The sequence below is a fragment of the Prionailurus viverrinus genome, chromosome E3 (assembly GCF_022837055.1).
Source record: "Prionailurus viverrinus isolate Anna chromosome E3, UM_Priviv_1.0, whole genome shotgun sequence".
In the NCBI taxonomy this organism is placed as follows: Eukaryota; Metazoa; Chordata; class Mammalia; order Carnivora; family Felidae; genus Prionailurus; species Prionailurus viverrinus.
The window spans coordinates 23,209,629-23,225,167 of record NC_062576.1 but is presented as its reverse complement, the minus strand read 5'-3'; the positions used below and the strand labels follow the sequence as shown (position 1 = coordinate 23,225,167).

Below are 15,539 nucleotides of genomic sequence, written 5' to 3'. Positions count from 1 at the left end.
GTGGCATCACTGCAGCTGTATCAATGGAAACTCCGTGTTGACAAGAGCTAGAAGGGAATATGAAAAAGAAAACAGTTGCTAAACGTCAAAGGGAATTACTGTTTTTTCAATGCGTTGTCATTTCTTTTTTCTTTTTTTGTATGTTTATTCATTTTTGAGAGACAGAGACAGAGTATGGGGGGGGGGGTGGGAGGGGCAGAGAGACAGGGAGACACAGAATCCAAAGCAGGCTCCAGTCTCCGAGCTGTCAGCACAGAGCCCGATGCGGGGCTCGAATTCATGAGTTGTGAGATGACCTGAGCCGAAGTCGGATGCTTAACTGACTGAGCCACCCAGGTGCCCAATGCTTTGTCTTTTAAGCGTGCGACCATTTCTAAATGGAATAAATAGAATATACATGCAGTGGGTACTCAGTGGCCTTCAAATGTATTATTGGTTGATTCCATTGCTTAAAAGTCTTATCTTCTGGGGGTTGTTTCTGCCTCTGCAGAAAAGAGCACTTCAGGCCTGTAATTAACAGTTCTCTTGATGCTGAATTTACTGCTAGGGGTTTGAGTAAATTTGCAATGAGGAAAAAAGGGAAGTTTTTAAAAATGATTTTGTATTTTGTAGCTCTTGTATCTGGAAATATAAAACTGGTTTAAAATGTCACATACTTCACAGTTTCATAAATGCTAGAGGGATCATCCCAATCAAAGAAAGATGCAAAAAAAAAAAAATTAAGAAGGTGTTGGTGAGATACAGCTTCTGGCGGGTGTGTTGGAGTTTAAATTCTTTGAGTGTTGGAACCAGAACAAGTTTTCATGTAACTGTTGATTTTTGCTATGATTTGTGTCTGTTGGAACCTCTGGAAGGGGAGACAACATGAAAAGAGAAGCAATTTCTGGATGGAAACGCACATTTGGAATTTGAAAAAGCAGTTGCACTGCCAGTGAGCCCTAGGTGAAATGTCCAACGCCTAGAGGCTGATGCCAGGCCAGCATGATGTACATGGTTTTGAGTGGGTCAGACTGACAACATGAAAAGGAAGCCTTGCTTGTCACTTGGACTTGGACCATGGCTGTCTGGTACTGCAGTATGACTTTCTGCAAGAAGCCAAAGAAAAGCAGCTGGCTCTCTTGGAATCCCAGATTCACTAATTGTAAAAGTCTGCATGTGACTAAGCTGAAAACTGGCCTCTGTGAGCTGTTTCAGCCCCAGCAGGAGCTGTGCTGACCTGGAAGCAGACACAGGCTCCATGAATAGGACTCAGACCCTGGGACCGTTGAAGGTTTAGGACCCCTTCTGTAGAGCTCTCATTATGAAAACCTACATCGTGGATGCTGGCCGGACCGTCGGGCCACATACACATGCCCACAGGAGAAGGCTTATTCTCTGATGGGACCATCTACAATCAAGCTGCTGGTCTGCTCTTTGCCGCAAATGCGAAGGCTACCTGCATCCTGATTTGTGATCCCTGCCAATGTTGGGGGAGGGCACATCACAGGGACTGTGATCCCTCCACTGCTGTTGAAGATCAGACTCTGGGCCTTCTTGGCAAGGATGTCTCACTGGTGTTGACTTGTGTTCGGCTTTCTAGACTAGTTGCAGCTTAACCACAGTGGGCTGATAGCCTGATTCTATTTCCTTACTGCACCCTCCCACCCCCATACACACCTAGTAAGGTAGGTTCATTATTTGAATATAGCTGTCTCAAGAGGGATTGATCTAGGCTGTTCACTGAATAAAAGGAATGGGAGATGATGTACACCCATTTGGAAACTTTTGAAAATTCAAGCTTTCATCCTCCACTAGTCTGCCAGGGCTCCCAGAACAAAATGCCTCAGACTGGGGGGCTTAAGTTAGAGAAATATGTGCTCTCACAGTTCTAGAGGCCTACAGTCCTAGACCAAGGTATTGGTGGGTTTGACTTCTCTCAAGCCCTCTCTCTTGGCTTATAGATTCTCACCGTGTCCTGACATAGTCGCCCCTCTGTGCTGTCTGTATCCTGATCTTCTCTTCTTCTAAGGACACCAGTCAGTTTGGATGAGGGCCTACCCTAGTGATTCTATTTTAATTCAATCAGCTCTTTGAAAGTCTTGTCTCCCAATAGAGTCACAATTCAGAGGTACTGGGGGTTAAGGCTTCAACATAGGAATGGCAGAGGGGACACAATTCAACCCCTGTAACACATCCTGACCAATGCCTGAATTTGTCTTTCTGGTTAAGTTAGATAAAAATGTTTATCTGCAAAAATGTATTTGTGTCTCTTGGATACAGCCTTTGCAGATAAAAAGCCTGGAGGAGACTAAGAGGGGATTGGAAGAATGTCGTTGGGTTGCTGAACAGCGGGGCCTACAGATTTTGTAGCAATGAAAAGGCAAAGTCCTGGCCCCTGGAGAGCCTGGGGGAAATGGTGGCGGGCATCTATAATCTTGGAAGCTTTCCCCTCTTCCTCACAGAAAGCTCCAGTGCTACCTTTCCATGCTCTGGAGTGCTTTGAGTTCAGACCGCTGAGCCTGTGATCACACCAGGCAGCCCTGGCTCTGACGACAGAGGGGGCCAGGGCCCTGCACTTCCACACAGAATGCACACTCATGAGATGGGGACACTTGTATCACAGACAAGTAGAATTGTTTGGAACTGACTGCCTTCACGCAGCTCTTCCAATACCAAGGGCTGGCTGGATCTTCCAGACTGGACTGGAAGCCCTAGGGTGGGAGAACCGTGGTAAGAGGCTTACACTGGGGGCCCTGTTACCCTTCACTGCCTAACATATGTCTTGCTTGAGGTACCCTAACATTGAAAACTCATTTCCAGTGGAACCATGTGCCCTCTGGGACTGTACTAATGTCTTTGTGCCCTGTCACCACACTGCCTCAGCCCTGGAAGGCTTCAGATCAGCCTGAACTTACTGGCCACAGCTGTGTTGTACCTGAATTGGTGCCTGGGGCCAGGTAAAAATGAATCATACAGAAGTTTAGGGAGGAAGCCACTTGGCTTTCTAAGATAGACTGTTGTTATTTTTTTAATTGAGGTATAGTTGACATATAACATTATATCTAAAGTAGACTTTGATGGTTAACGGGACCCCTGGCAGGCATAACAGATCAGCACTGCAGTTTGGGCTCATCTTTTTGCATGGGGTCCTACTGATAATACATTCGCTGCAAAGAAGCATGAGCCAAGGCCAAGGGCCAAGGGGATGGACAGCGCAGAAGGGAGTTAACACAGTAAGCCTGAGACTGCTCTCCTTGTTTGCAAGGCTGACCCTTGGCTGGCATCTGGGTAATTGGATTTTGAGTGGGTTCTCACCATTACCTAAATAGTAAGAATGGCTCACTGTGCCTAAACTGTGCAGACAGTATGGTTTATGCTAAATGCCTGCTTTTCTTCCAGGAATCCAACATTTTGGTATGTGCCAGGCAGAGGGTGTCTACTTGGCCAGCCTATTGGGCCAGCAGTATAAAACCCTGGGCACTGAGCCTCTAAGGAGCTTCCCTGGCAAATAACACTTCACACTTGCTGTCATAACTCATTGCTGGAGGAATTAAGTATTCTTTGTGTCTATACTGCGAGAAGGCTCTGGGAAGCTTGTACCTGGTTTCCTCTGGGCTTTGTGCTATGCACTTTTTTCTGTTTGCTGATTTTGCTTTGTAGCCTTTTGCCGTAATAAATTATAGCCGGCTGTCAGTAAGACTATATGCTGAGTCTTGTGAGTCTCCTAACAAATCATCAAACTGGGGGGGGGGGGCACTTTGGGGACTCCCAAAACAGGAACAAGGGCGACTTCTGGGGTGTTGGTAGTGTTCTCTTTCTCAGTCTGGTGTTGTTTATGTGGGGTGGGTTCAAGTTGTGAAAATTCATTGAGCTGTACAGTTATGATATATACGCTTTCTACATATCTTAAGCTTCAATAAAGAGATTACACATCACCAGAGTAAAAGTAAAAAACCTTCCTTTTATTCAGCAAACATTTCAGTTACCCCCCTTTTTTACTGGGCATTGCTCTGGGAGTTTGGGACACGGGCTAGGAAAGATGTCATCATTGCTTCTGCATTTACTGGGAGGCAGGTAAAGATATACTTACAATAATATGGCTGATATTTGCTGGGCTCTATCAGAGACATCATAGGGCGCCAAGGGGCACAGAGAAAGCGCTTCTAACCTGGGTATTTTGCCGTTCTAGGGTTGCTACTCCAGTACTTTCGAAAGTCAGGGAAATGGGCAGAGGGAGATGGCTGAGAACAGCGGCAAACAGGGAAGGTATGTGGGTATAGAGTCAGAGCCTCTAGTTTTGTTTTGCTTTTTTTTCCTTTTTTTTTTTTTTGGAAAAGCCACAAATCTGAATTTTTATGTGAGCTCTCTTGAGTTTTAAGTGCTGTAAACGAATCCAAGTTTTCAAATGTGGGAGGCCAAACACAACACCCCTGCAGGACAATTTGGCCTTGGCCTACCGGCTTGCGAGGCATTCTGCCAACCAGCCATCCGTCCTCAGACCAAAGACCTGAGGGTCCACTCTTTCAGGCTCTGGGAAATCTAGCAATGAGCGAGCCAGACAACTTTCTTGCATTGTGGGGGTGCCTGGTACCGTGCTTCTCAAACATCAGGATGTGTGGGAATCACCTGGCATTCACACTGAAAGGCAGCTTTCTCACTCGGGAGGTCTGGGGTAAGTAAGGCCTGAAATTTTCTTTCTAACAAGCTCCCAGGTGATGGTGATGCTGGTGATCCCTGAACCATATATGCTTTGAGTAGAGTTGCTCTATATTCCGGAGGGGCTTAGGAGCAGCTGGCAAGCACCGTGTTTTTACTTGAGTTTTAGTTTATTGGGGTGTCTTGGAGCTGAGGACATCAGAGGCAAGTGCTTAAGGCTGAGCCGCCAGGTCTCTATTCTCAGAGGTTATAATCTAGAAGGCAGGTGGGGGTGGAGGAAAGTGTTAGGAAAAGCTTCCAGGAGGAGGTGCATGGGAACTGCAGGAACCTCCCTGGCCGTCGAGAAAGGGAGAAGCCCTGAACTCCCCCTCTCCTCGGGCTGGGTCTCTGTATCCCCACGCCGTGTACGGTTTCCCAGGCATCCCACGTGTCTGCGCCCAGCGAGTGCCTGTCAATCAAGTTTCTCTCCTACCCCGGGCTGGGTAGGGTTTAAAGGCAGCAGCGGTGCAGAGCGCTCCCATCGTGCCGCGCGGCGGGCGGGTTTGGATTTTAAATCCCCGCGGCCAATCAGTGGCGCGCAGGCTCTTGTAACGTTCCCGGCGCCGCGTTTGAATTCGAGGAGGAGCGAAGCGGTGCCAGGTCTCTGCCCAGACTCTGCTAGGTTTGCGGAGCAACTCCGGGAACATGAGTGCGGCGGCAACTGCAGGGAAGCTGGCGCGGGCACCAGCCGACCCAGGGAAAGCCGGGGGCCCCGGAGTTGCAGCTCCCGGGGCTCCAGCGGCCGCTCCGCCGGCGAAAGAGATCCCGGAGGTCCTAGTGGACCCGCGCAGCCGGCGGCGCTACCTGCGGGGACGCTTTCTGGGGAAGGGCGGCTTTGCTAAGTGCTTCGAGATCTCGGACGCCGACACTAAGGAGGTGTTCGCTGGCAAAATCGTGCCTAAGTCGTTGCTGCTCAAGCCTCACCAGAAGGAGAAGATGTCCATGGAGATATCCATTCACCGCAGTCTCGCCCACCAGCACATCGTAGGCTTCCACGGCTTTTTCGAGGACAACGACTTCGTGTTCGTGGTGTTGGAGCTCTGCCGCCGGAGAGTGAGTGTCGCTGCCCGGGGACCGTGGTTGGGGGCTCCGGGGGCTCGGAGCTGCTACAGAAGAGGTGCTGGAAACCTTGGGCTAGGCATTGTAAAGGACTCGAGGAGAGCGTGCTTTGCACTTGGAGCTGCAAGGGGAAGGGGTTGCGATTAAGTAGCGCTCGAGCCCTGTTGCTGCTAGGGAAGGCAGCTCCTGGACGCTAGGTGTCGAGCGGAGTGGGGGAGGCGCAGGTCGGAGGAGAATCCTGGCAATGGACGCAAGGGCTTCCGGAGTTGCTAAGGGAGGAGTCCCGGGTAAGGGGTGCTGCAGACCCGGAGCTTCCGGAGTAGGGCTGGGTCAGGGAGAGGGTGGTTGGAGCCAGACCAAGGAGCTTCCGGGAAGGGAGGCGGCTGGACAGGGCTCTGCTGCTACGAAAAGGCCTGGGGAGGGATACTGAGAACTCTGAGCTTCCAGGAGTGGGTCTGGAAGAGGTATCCCAGGTAGGGGGCTTGGGAGGGAGCTAGTGGGAGAAGGGGTGCTGTGACTGGTTGTGGCCAGGCTTAGGGGAGAGAACGGATCGTAGCTGTTCTAGAGAAGAAATAAGGGTGGGGGTGGGGCGTCCTCGGCTGCCTTTATCCAGTGCATCGTTACCGGCTCCGCATTCCTCCTCTCTTAACCCCAACCAGTCTCTCCTGGAGTTGCACAAGCGGAGGAAAGCACTGACAGAGCCCGAAGCCCGCTACTATCTTCGGCAGATCGTCCTTGGCTGCCAGTACCTGCACCGAAACCGGGTCATTCACCGGGACCTCAAGCTGGGCAACCTTTTCCTGAACGAGGATCTGGAGGTGAAAATAGGTGAGTGCTGGACCCGGAAGGGGTGCTTGACACCACCGGAAGTGGGAATGAGGAGGTGCTGAAGAGGGAAAATAGGAAGGAGGCAGGGAGGGAGGAAGAGGACGGTAGAAGTCTGGGCTGTTGATTGCTTCTAGAATCCCTCTTTAGTACCAAAATTTAAAATAAAGAGCCACAAGCCAGTATCCTGCAGACGCATTGTTTAGTGCTCCTACGCAGTAATTTTTTAAAAGAAGAATTTGAATTAGTTTCCATTTTTCAAATTGGGATGCTTGACATACAAATTTGGATTTGGACTCCTCTTAAACATATTAAACATATATTGTTGGCAGCTCCAGCAGTTCTGAGACAGCATCCCTTCCGGCTGCTCTTTGCCTGGCTGAAAAGCAGCTGTTCCCCTTAGACCCCCTGGGATTTGCCACAGTCCTCACCACTCATCATTTCCTCACAAACTTGCCAAATAGCAGTACTGACCTTTACTTGCTTGATCCTTGAAGGCATTTGACTTGTGCTGTTTCCATCAACTCCCTTCTAGAAGGGCCCTCCTTTCTAAGGAAGGGGGGGCAAGGAGGCTCCCTAGGAGGCCCCTCCCCTGGGCCAGCAGGGTGGGAGGAAGCCTGGGCAGCCCTGCTGCCTACAAGATATAGGGAAAAAGGGGAAATGACCCTGTTCTTGACATTCAAACCTGTACCAGCTTTCTGCATTGGCAGATGACAGAGGCTAGCATCTGAGCACCCCCTCTTCCTCCCTCTGTCCCAGGGGATTTTGGACTGGCAACCAAGGTCGAATATGACGGGGAACGCAAGAAGACCCTGTGTGGGACTCCTAATTACATAGCTCCTGAGGTGCTGAGCAAGAAAGGGCACAGTTTCGAGGTGGACGTGTGGTCCATTGGGTGCATCATGTAAGTTGGGAGTTGTCTCAGGACCCACATGGCCTAAGCAAGGGCCCTTTTGGATGTCTCACCTGGCTGACTTGACCTTGTGGACCTTTCTGCCTATGGAGAGGCTGTTCCAGAGAACAGATTGCCCCAAAACAAAGCCCAGTTTCCATATCTTTCCTTGTCACAGGTTATCTTGTAGGATTCCTGCAGCCTGGGCTGTGTGTCTGGGGAAGGTGGGGGAGAGGGGTGGGAGTGTCCCCCTAAATCTGTTCTAGGTCCTTGCTACTCAAAGTGTGGTCCACAGAGCAGCAGCATCACCTAGGAACTTGTTAGAAATGCAGAATCTCAGGACCCAGACTACTGATTGGATCGGAATCCGGATTTTAACAAGATCCCTGGGTGATTCCCATGCGCAGTAAAGTTTGAGAAGCACCAATCTAGAAAGCAGCCCTGGGAGGGAGGACTTAGGTCAGGAATAGAGCTGACAGAAGGAGGTGCCTGTAGTCTATCTGGATCGAGGCCTTCTGAGGTGGGTGGGCAGTGGGTAGAGGGTTGGGCCCTTCGGGTATTCTCTTTTTTATTGTCGTTGATCTGAGTACTGGAGAGCTAGAAATGAGTTGTAGCAATGGCTTTCATACTTATTTGCACTGGAGCTTTTTCAACTGAAAGCTCCAGGCCTTGAATACAGAACTATCAAAATGGCGCTGCTTCTGTAGAGGAAGGTAGCCCACGCACTTGGACCTGATTTGTACTGGCTGGCAGCTTCTGGGGCCCCAGGTTACCACAAGCTATAGTTGAAAAGTCACTATTGCTATCACCGGTCTTCTGAGGGCTCACCCCGGCCCATATCCTGGCTCCCGTGGGCTTGAGGATTGTCCTCAGGGGCCTGAAGGTCAGAATTTCCAGATGCCCGGCCTCCCTTCTGGCCCTGAGATGATTCCTCTGGCATCTAGGTTTTGGCTGCGAGCCTTGAGCCAAATCTACCCACCTTGTGCTTTTACAGGTATACCTTGCTAGTGGGCAAACCACCTTTTGAGACATCTTGCCTAAAAGAGACTTACCTCCGGATCAAGAAAAATGACTACAGTATTCCCAAGGTGACTAAAAACACTTGAAGTTTAAATTTGTTTTGTTTTCCCCCAAAAAGCTGCTTACTGAGCCTAATCATATCCCGGGGCTAGAGATAAGTCAACCCCACTGCTAGGGGAGCCACAGAGCTTTAGTGGATCTGTGTCTGAAATAACATACAGAACTTGATAGGTGTGCACAAAAGCATTTATTGTAAGGGGAGAGGATCTGTAGATCCTTAGAGTTTGGGCATATAACCCAAAATGTGTAAAGAGCAAAAAACGTGGGGGGGGAAGAGCAGGAGGCAGACGTAGAAGTGCCACTTCAGCTTTGGAAGTGGACCTTCTCGAGTTAACTGGTCTCTGCCACGTGGCAGCCAGATCACAGTGGGCAAATGGCCTGAATCTTTTGGCTTCCAGTTTCCCACTTATAAGGTGGAGTTACTACCCCTGGAGCGGCTCGCAGAGCGCCTTGTATACACTAAGTGCTCACAGAATCCTGAACCACTGTGAATCCAGAGTGGTGTGCCTTTTCACAACCACTGCTGTCAGCGCGTTGAAAGGAGTAGCCTGTTTCTGCAGAAGCCCGACTCAAGGCTGCTTTCCAGTTTGGGATCCTTGACTCGTGTGAAATCAAGAGCCCCATCTCCATAAGGGCAGAGAGGTGAAATCTGTCACAAAGGATCATTTAACTGTCCGATGGGCAGATCCTGAAGGGTTCAGACGGTTCAGAGTGGGTGAGCGAGCTGGCTTCACCACTCATTAGGTGTGTATTCTTAGGAAAGGCGCTTAACGTGTGTTCAGTTTCTTCATCTGCAAACGAGAGATGGTAATAGAGACTGCCACCCCTTGTTTTATGTGAAGGGTAAACACGCTAATGTACATGACGTGCTTGGAACACTGTCCTGGCACAGAGTAAGCGCACAACTAATGCTAGGCTGTCACTATGCATTGGACCTGTGCTGGGTTATCTCCCATTGAACCCTGCAGGGCTCAGGCTCGGTGCTATGTCGTCTCATTTTCTAGATGAAGACACACAGGCCCTAGAAAGTCAGGTCACTTGTCCTAGCTGGTATTAGGGACGGAACAGGGACTTAAACCAGGTCTTTATGACCTCACAGCCTACATTCTCAAGTACTACTCTAGTGGTGAGCAACCTAAATTATGCGAGAAAAAATTCAGGGGCAATCACATTAAAATTGAGTCTCAAAAGGAAGGAGAAGTGATCATTCTCACAACTTAGGTTGACACTTGTCAACTCAGCAAAGCCAACAGTGGGGCACCTGGTAGATATGTGGCCACCAAACATGGTATATGGGAGCCATGCATGTGGCCCAGGGGCCACGGTTCCTTTATGGCAGTGCTGCTCTTGGGTCCCCCATCACCTCCTGCTTACAGCTGTCCCTCTCTGCTCTAGCACATCAACCCTGTGGCCGCCTCCCTCATCCAGAAGATGCTTCAGACAGATCCTACTGCCCGCCCAACCATTCACGAGCTGCTCAATGACGAGTTTTTTACTTCTGGCTATATCCCCGCCCGGCTCCCCATCACCTGCCTCACCATTGCACCACGGTTTTCAATTGCTCCCAGCAGTCTGGACCCCAGCAACCGGAAGCCTCTCACAGTCCTCAATAAAGGTAAAACAAGGGTTTGCGTAGACAGCAGACCCCCAGAGAGAGCCTAGGCTTCAGATGTGTGGATTGATGGCCCACAGAACCCAGGTGTGCAGTAGGACTGACTCCAGTCCTTGAGTCCGTGGCCTCCCATCCTCTCAGGGCAAAATGCCCTGCTTCCCCTGGGCCAGCCCTAGCAAGAAAGACCTTACCATGGCTGGGCCAGACCTGTTGTGCCCAAAAAGAGGAGAGTGGACTGAATGCCATGCTCACAAAACTCTTACTTAAAAAATTCCTAACATCCCTCTTTCGTGGTTCATTGAAAAAAAATAGGAAAAATTCCAAATATAGACGGAGGGCATAATGCACTGGACCCCTACACTCCACCCCCGGCCCACATTCAACAGTTAGCAAAATTTTTTGTCACGTTTGCTTCACTGTTCCATTTTTGTTCCTTGCAGTTAATCCCAGACATCTTGCCATTTTACCCCCATAAGCTTCAGTAGGTCTCTCTTTAAAAGGACAGCCACTTTTTAGGGGTGCCGGGGTGGCTCAGTCAGTTACGTGTCCGACTTTGGCTCAGGTCATGATCTCGTGGTTTGTGAGTTTGAGCCCCGCGTGGAACTCCGTGCTGACAGCTCAGAGCCTGGAGCCTGCTTTGATTCTGTGACTCACTCTCTGTCTCTCTCAAAAAAGAAAAATGTTAAAAAAAAGTTTTTTTTAAGGGACAGCCACTTTTTATAAGACTACACAACCTTGCTTGGGTTGTCATTGTGTCTGATTCTCTTCAGAGGACAAAATGAGGAAGTACATACAGTGGGGGAAAAACTTGAAGTTTGTACTGCTATTTCTGACTCACATTTTTTTCACCACATTAGTTTGATATTATTTCAAACTTATGAAAAGGTGGACAAATGGAAGCTCCTGTATCTTACAACTCCTTTTCTCCACGAAATGACGTTTTTCTACATTTACCTCTTTCTCTTTTTAATATATATAAAGTTATATATTTGTGTGTATCCACTGTTTTCTCCCGAACCACTTGAGAGTAAGTGGTATACTTCCTGTCCTTTACCACTTAATACTTCAGTGTGTATTTCCTAAAAACAAAGATTCATTCACATAACACAGTTAGCAAGTTCAAGATATTCAACATTGATACAATCTTGTCAGCTGTGGAGTTACTACTTTTCTTTTTGTAATTTATGAGTGTCCAAATACAATATTATGACTTTGATTTTATTTTTATTTAAAAAAAATTTTTTTAATGTTATTTTTGAGAGACTGCACGAATGGGGGAGGGGCAGAGAGAGGGAGACACAGAATCCAGAACCGCATGCAAGATCATGACCTGAGCCGACTGAGCCACCTAGGCACCCGTGATTTTATTTTATTCTTGTATTTCTTTTCAACTGACCCTCTTGTTTCCTCACACTAATAAGCATAACTTTTTCAGCATCTATACACAAGTTCCTCTTATTAAATGACATTTTATTGAAGTACCATTTTCCTTAGAGTATTTCACTAAGGATGTATAATGTTTTTAAAAAGGTCATTTGAAATGCTTTTTTTCTTTGGGTGAATATAGCACCAATTTAACATAAATTCATTTGTTCCTGTCGTAATCTAATACCGTTAAGGATGTCCTTTTTTGTTTTCGCCATTTCATTTTATCGGTGATGTTAATCTTGGTCACTTGGTTAGGGTAGTGCCTGATGGACTTTTCCACTGCAGAGTTACAGTTTTTCCCTTTGTAATGAATACATGTCTCGCCGAGCTACTTTGAGATGACCCTGTTCTTCCTCAAACTCTTGCCCAGGGATGTTAGCATCCTAGGTAGAGCTCTGTGGATCTGGCTGTAGCAGTTGCTACTGAGGTGTTTTAATGCAAATTCCTCTCTTCCCCTCTCCTTCTGAATTCATGGAAATTCTTCTATAAGGAAGAGCTGTCATTTCTCTCTCATTTATTTGGTTATGTACATTAGTGCACACTCATGGATTTATTCTTTGGGCTGTAATATTGCCATTTTAAAGATTCCTTTTTTTTTTTTTGAATTTGAACACCAGGGATTTTTTTTTTAAGATCTGCTGGAAATTTTCAAACTTCCTCAAAAGTAGAATTAACTGTACTAGAATCCCCATGTATACATCATCCATTTTGAGTAGTTAGCAACATTTGCCTATACTTACTTTGATCTATTTCCAACTTCTCCTTTTTCCTAGAGTTTTTAAAGCAAATCCCAAATATCTTATTATTTTCACATTTAAGTTCTTAGTACAGCATAGTTTGTTTTTAACTGAAAACTCTGATCTTAAAAATATAAGACAAAAATCATGTTCTACAAGAACTACCATGTGTTGGTCGGGAAAGAAACACTTGAGCATAAAGACAATAAAAATCATCAGGCTTCTACCACTCAAATAGAGCCTATGAGACAAATCTCAAAGGGTATCTTTTCAGACTCTTTTGACATCTGTACAAAATTTAGGGGTGGAAAAAAAATCTCCTGTTTTCATCAAATGCCCAGCATTGGGGTAGAGGTCTGAGTGTCTGAGGCTCTGCGGCTGAGTGTCTGTGGCCGGGAAACCTTCCTTAAGGGCTTGCCTTGGCCCTGGAGGTGTGAGTACCACGTTCCTGTCACGTGAGCATGGCACCTGCTGCTCTATAATCCCACACTGACTCAGTTTACCGATAGCAATGGCAGCTAAAATGATTTTTCTCTGGGAAGAATACCAGCCGTGGTAGAGGGTCCCATGCCCCTCCCACCCTGCTGCCTTTGTGCCCAGCTAAGGAGCACGTGTCATCATCTTCCTAGGCATGGAGAACCCCACGCCCGAGCGGCCCCGGGAGAAAGAGGAACCAGTGGTCCGGGAGACCAATGAGGCAGTCGACGGCCACCTAGGTGACATGCTGCAACAGCTGCACAGTGTCAATGCCTCTAAGCCCTCAGAGCGGGGGCTGGTGAGACAAGGTAGGCACTGTGGGGGCCTGGGGGCGGGGGCGCCTGGGCATCTGGAGAGGGCAGGGAAGTCTCGGCCGCAGCAGGTCGGTGGCTTGTCCAGGCCCCGATCACCCCAATACCATTAGTCGCCCCATTTTCTGTAGAACAAAATCCAAATGGAGTAGCCTGGCATTCAAGGCCCCTCCTTTCTTTTTCTGATTCACTTGTTCTGTCTCCGTCTTCCAGAACCCCAGCATGCTGCCTTTACACATCTGCACGTGCTGTTTTCTGCCATTCTGTGGAGTCCTGCTTCACCTGCAGGAGCCTCGGGACTCTTGCTCCTACCCCTCCCTTCTTCTGTAATGTGCTTCCTCCACATCTCACATCCTCCCGATGTCTGCCCACGAGCATTTCCCCACCCCCCACTCCTAGCACTTGTCATCCCCCTCAGCTGCTGTGGGTTTCTCCATAATTCTTCATTTCTATATTTGTTTCTTGCATTTAAATAGGGGATTATTGCGTGCACAGAACATGACATTTTGAGATGCTTGGAATTGTATATTGCCTCACATTTTTTTAGTCATTCGGACCAGAAAATTCACTTAGTCTGTTGGCCACTGACTCTCACCATGATAGAAGTAACTTAGAGACCTTATCCATATTTACGCTGCTCAGCCTCTGTCCCTATAGCAAGAACACAAGCTCCATGAAGCCTGGGTTTTAGGCCCTTGCTCACTGTACCTGAGACAGTGCCTGGCACACGGTAGGCCTTTGATCAGTGGATGGATGGACTGTAAAATGAAAGGAACAGGGTGCTCTGCCCTGGGACTTGTCCGTCCTGTTGCTTGCCAGGGCTTGGTGGTGACACAGCCCTGCTTGGCTCTCCTCTGGGGTCCCAGACCTCTTGACTGAGTCCAGGCAGGGTGTCCAGCATCCCTCCCTGGTGTCGGCCACCTGAATGCACTGGAGGGGAGGAGGCTGGTCCTGACCAACAGTCTGTCTGCTTCTGTCACAGAGGAGGCTGAGGATCCCGCCTGCATCCCCATCTTCTGGGTCAGCAAATGGGTGGACTATTCAGACAAGTACGGCCTTGGTAGGTTGCTTCCAGAACGGGCGGGCGGCTCAGATCAAGCCAGGTGACCCTTCGAGCTGTTCCAGGCTCTTCCCTGTGCGGTTCCCAGGTCCTCTCAACAATCTCCTCTCCGTCCCAGGCATCCCATTTCCAGCTCCCAGTGCCCCCCCTGCTCCCTACTTCCCCGTCCTGAGGCCCCCCTCCACCTACCAGGGTACCAGCTGTGCGACAACAGTGTGGGGGTGCTCTTCAACGACTCGACACGCCTGATCCTTTACAATGACGGCGACAGCCTGCAGTACATAGAGCGTGATGGCACAGAGTCCTACCTCACTGTGAGCTCCCATCCCAACTCCCTGATGAAGAAGGTGAGTGCTGGCTGGTCCCCGCGGCCTGGGGTTGCTGGGAGGGAGGCACTTGCCAGGGGTCAGTCTCCAACCCTGGCCTCCCTCCCTCCCCTTCCAACCAGATCACCCTCCTGAAGTACTTCCGGAACTACATGAGTGAACACTTGCTGAAGGCAGGCGCCAACATCACGCCTCGGGAAGGCGATGAGCTCGCCCGGCTACCCTACCTGCGCACCTGGTTTCGCACCCGCAGCGCCATCATCCTGCACCTCAGCAACGGCTCTGTGCAGATCAACTTCTTCCAGGTGAACCGGGGTGGGGAAGAGTTGGGGCGGGATGCCTGTGCCCGGCAGCAGGCCCCCAGGGTTGGATTGGGTGGGGCGGCATGGGACCCATCCTTGGCATCAGGTGGTAGGAAGAGAGTGGGCGGGTGGGAACCCCTCATCGGCCAGAATGTCTCCCCGCCAGTCCCCCATACACTAGCAGCTGGGGCCTTCAGTCCGCCCGCCCGTAACTCCCTTCCATCTCTCTGCCCTCCTTTGCCTCCTAGGACCATACCAAACTCATCCTGTGCCCGCTGATGGCAGCCGTGACCTACATTGATGAGAAGCGGGACTTCCGCACGTACCGCCTGAGCCTGCTGGAGGAGTATGGCTGCTCCAAGGAGCTGGCCAGCCGGCTGCGCTACGCCCGCACCATGGTGGACAAGCTGCTGAGCTCCCGCTCGGCCACCAACCGTCTCAAGGCCTCCTCGTAGGCCTTCCTCCCCTCCGGACTGGTGCCCCTCCCACCCCCACCGGCACCTCGGCCCGTACTGGTTAGCTCCCACGGTGCTGTTTTCTAGAATGTGGCCCCCGGCCCTGGGGGCTGGGAAGAGCTACATTATCCTTGCTGGTGGGTGTCTCCGTGTAAGTTATTTTTGTACATGTTCCGGTGTGGGTTCTATGGCCTCTTTCCCTTCCCTCTCAACCCCGCCATGTGAATTGTACAGAATATTGCTCTTGAATCCGGGACTGTCCTTTCCTTGCCTTTATATACATTAAACACGTGAATCTTCT

At 49.5% G+C, this 15,539-nt stretch overlaps 1 protein-coding gene across 1 annotated transcript; it reads left to right on the top strand.

The window, feature by feature from the left end:
* Positions 1 to 220: 220 nt before the first annotated feature.
* On the top strand, positions 221 to 15,538 carry PLK1 (polo like kinase 1). The gene is made up of 10 exons (XM_047838009.1): positions 221 to 5,727; positions 6,393 to 6,561; positions 7,318 to 7,462; positions 8,445 to 8,538; positions 9,926 to 10,145; positions 12,937 to 13,092; positions 14,078 to 14,155; positions 14,348 to 14,502; positions 14,604 to 14,786; positions 15,032 to 15,538. Exons 1-10 carry the CDS (start codon positions 5,320 to 5,322, stop codon positions 15,236 to 15,238), a joined length of 1,815 nt encoding a protein of 604 aa, XP_047693965.1. The 5' UTR covers positions 221 to 5,319; the 3' UTR covers positions 15,239 to 15,538.
* The last annotated feature ends 1 nt before the right edge of the window (position 15,539 follows it).

Excerpts from the sequence above, each read along its gene's own strand:
- PLK1 (XM_047838009.1), top strand. The coding sequence starts at position 5,320 with ATGAGTGCGGCGGCAACTGCAGGGAAGCTGGCGCGGGCACCAGCCGAC. Across the intron at positions 8,539-9,925 it reads ATGACTACAGTATTCCCAAG|CACATCAACCCTGTGGCCGC; the intron begins GTGACTAAAAAC and ends TCTCTGCTCTAG. Across the intron at positions 10,146-12,936 it reads TCTCACAGTCCTCAATAAAG|GCATGGAGAACCCCACGCCC; the intron begins GTAAAACAAGGG and ends TCATCTTCCTAG.